This window comes from Solanum pennellii, chromosome 10, assembly GCF_001406875.1.
Source record: "Solanum pennellii chromosome 10, SPENNV200".
NCBI classification, from domain to species: Eukaryota; Viridiplantae; Streptophyta; class Magnoliopsida; order Solanales; family Solanaceae; genus Solanum; species Solanum pennellii.
This window is the reverse complement of record NC_028646.1, coordinates 66,930,773-66,933,502: the sequence shown is the minus strand read 5'-3', so window position 1 is coordinate 66,933,502 and position 2,730 is coordinate 66,930,773. Positions and strand designations below refer to the sequence as shown.

Below are 2,730 nucleotides of genomic sequence, written 5' to 3'. Positions count from 1 at the left end.
TCAAGGTAGTATCACACACATTTTACCAATAGGTTCTTTTCATTAAAGATTCATAACAACATAAGTATATGTGCAAAGTTACAATATCACAATGAGATATAAATATATAATAATACAATCAAATTAACCTCAAACACCTCCTCAATGATCTAACACATTTAGTTTCAATAACCAAAAATAAATAAATTTACCTGGAGATGGAGGCACTGCTGCTGAGGCGACTGCAACTGGCGGCGGAGAGCTGGCGATGAGCGAGAGGGTCGACAGAGAGCGATGAGCGAGAGGGTCTACAGAGAGCGATGAGCGAGAGGGTCGACATAGAGAGAGAAAGAGAGAGGCGGTCGACGACGAGAAAGAGAGAGGCGGTCGACGAGGGCAGTGAGAAAGAGAGAGGCGGTCGCGAGTGCAGTGAGAAAGAGAGAGAGGCGGTCGCGAGGGCAGTGAGAAAGAGAGAGAGGCGCGCAGTCGTCGACCAAAAATTAAGAGAGAGGGAAGAAAGAGCTATTTTAATTTTGGCTAGGTTTTTGGTTTTGTTTAAGAGACCTCATGAGGTCTCTAAATTTTTAAATATTTTAAATTATTATTTTTAATTTAACAAGTAGAGACCTCATGAGGTCTCTACTTGTTAAATTAAAAATAATAATTTAATTTAATTGAATAGTTAAAAAATTAGAGACCTCATGAGGTCTCCAATTTTATGAGAATTAGATTAAAAAATTAAAATTTTTAAATAAGTCAGGAAAAAAAAATTATTCATTATATTGACCTCACGAGGTCTCTTCTACATTAAAAAAAAATTAAAAGATATTAATTTAAATAGCGACCTCATGAGGTCTCTTATTATTGACCTATTTTTGAGGTCTCCATTTCTAGGTCTCTTTTTGGCCTTTTTTTAGTAGTGAGAATAAATAAATCGATTATTATCATAACATAATTATTATTTTTTTGTTATATAGGTATGGCGAGCGTCGATGGGAGAACTCCTACGCTCAGCGGTTCTCGTTTTCATGTTGGATACTATAGTCATTTCCAGCTTACAAAGTGATACGAAAATGCCAAATTTGATCATGTCAATTCTCATTGCAATTGTGATCACAATTTTACTCCTGGCGGTTGTTCCAGTGTCCGGAGGTCATCTCAACCCGGTTATCTCCTTCTCGGCCACGCTCGTCGGAATTATATCCATGTCAAGAGCCATGATTTATATAATGGCACAATGTGTTGGTGCAATTTTAGGTGCACTAGCTCTCAGGGCAGTGATTAGTACATCAATTGAAGATACTTACTCACTTGGTGGTTGCACTATCACAATAATTGCACAGGGCCCAAATGGGCCCATTATTATGGGCCTAGAGACGGCCCAAGCCTTATGGCTAGAGATCTTTTGTACATTTGCTTTTCTCTTAGCTTCAATTTGGATGGCTTATGATCATAGACAAGCTAAGGCTCTTGGCCTTGTCACTGTCTTGTCCATTGTTGGTTTGGTGTTAGGCCTTCTAGTGTTTATCTCAACCACAATCACCGCTAAAAGAGGCTACGGTGGGGCGGGGATGATCCCGGCGAGGTGTTTGGGGCCCGCACTTGTTAGAGGAGGTCACCTTTGGGATGGACATTGGATATTTTGGGTTGGGCCAACTATTGGTTGTGTAGCCTTCTATGTGTACACAAAGATTATTCCAGCAAAACATTTCAATGCAGAATATGGATACAAACATGATTTTGTTGGAGTTGTCAAGGCTTTGTTTGGTCCAATGTATAAAGGCCCATAATCAATAATGGGCCTATTTGATGTATTTAGTTTTGGATTTCTTTATTATGGGCCAACAATAACTAATGTGTAATGGGCCTAGCCTTAGTAATAGAATATCAGATCATGTTGTCCCTACCCACTTCCCTTCAACTTGGATGTAATTTACTCTTAAAACTTATCAATGTTTCAACAAGTTTCTCTTTCTATTATTATAGGAAAAATTAGTAAAGTAATCATAATTTCTAACTTAATTAGTAAAAATATCTATATTTTAAAATATTTAATCAAAATGTCAAAATGTCAATATTTTAAAAATAATTTGTAAATACTATTATTTGTCTTTCCTTTTATTTCTCAAGACAGTACAACATTAAATATATTCACTATCCATTTAGACTTTTTCTAGACTTTAATACCATTAAATTTATTTCCATCTTTAAAATTTTCAATTTTTTTTCTCTTTTACCATTTTCACCATTATTGTCTCTCATTGTTGAAGGAGAACTAATTATTCAAGTTCATATCAATTTGTTCAGATCTATCGATTAATTCAAGAAATCTCTCAATACATAAAGATATTTTCGTAATCATCTTTTATTTTGCGAGATTTCATAAGATTTTATTTTCGAAATAAAAATTATGTTGAATTGTGAATTGTATGTATTACAATTTTTTCGTCATTTTTTTCGATTTTTATATGAGTTTGTTAACATACTCATCAAATTTTTATGCATTTCAGAATTTGTGTTTGAAACACTATTTTTATGATTTTATTTTCATATTTGAGATTTAGTAGATTGTAATTTGTAGTAAGCCACATAAGCATTCATACAAAATATATTGTTTGATTTTTTTTTATATATATTCATATTTAATAATTTCGAATTTTGCTTATAGGGTTATTAATTCACAAATAAATACAAATTCAGATTTGAATTTGGTGAAAAGAATTGGAAAAGAGAAACATAGCAGACGAAGAA

The 2,730-nt window shown here is 33.8% G+C and overlaps 1 protein-coding gene across 1 annotated transcript in view; it reads left to right on the top strand.

Annotated features, from left to right (window-relative positions):
• Positions 1-1,959, top strand: part of LOC107001510 (probable aquaporin TIP3-1) — a 20,570-nt gene extending 18,611 nt beyond the window's left edge. The window contains exon 3 of the mRNA XM_015199527.2: positions 957-1,959. Coding sequence (XP_015055013.1) covers positions 957-1,769 — 813 coding nt within the window. The 3' untranslated portion in view covers positions 1,770-1,959. The remainder of the gene's footprint in view (positions 1-956) is intronic.
• The last annotated feature ends 771 nt before the right edge of the window (positions 1,960-2,730 follow it).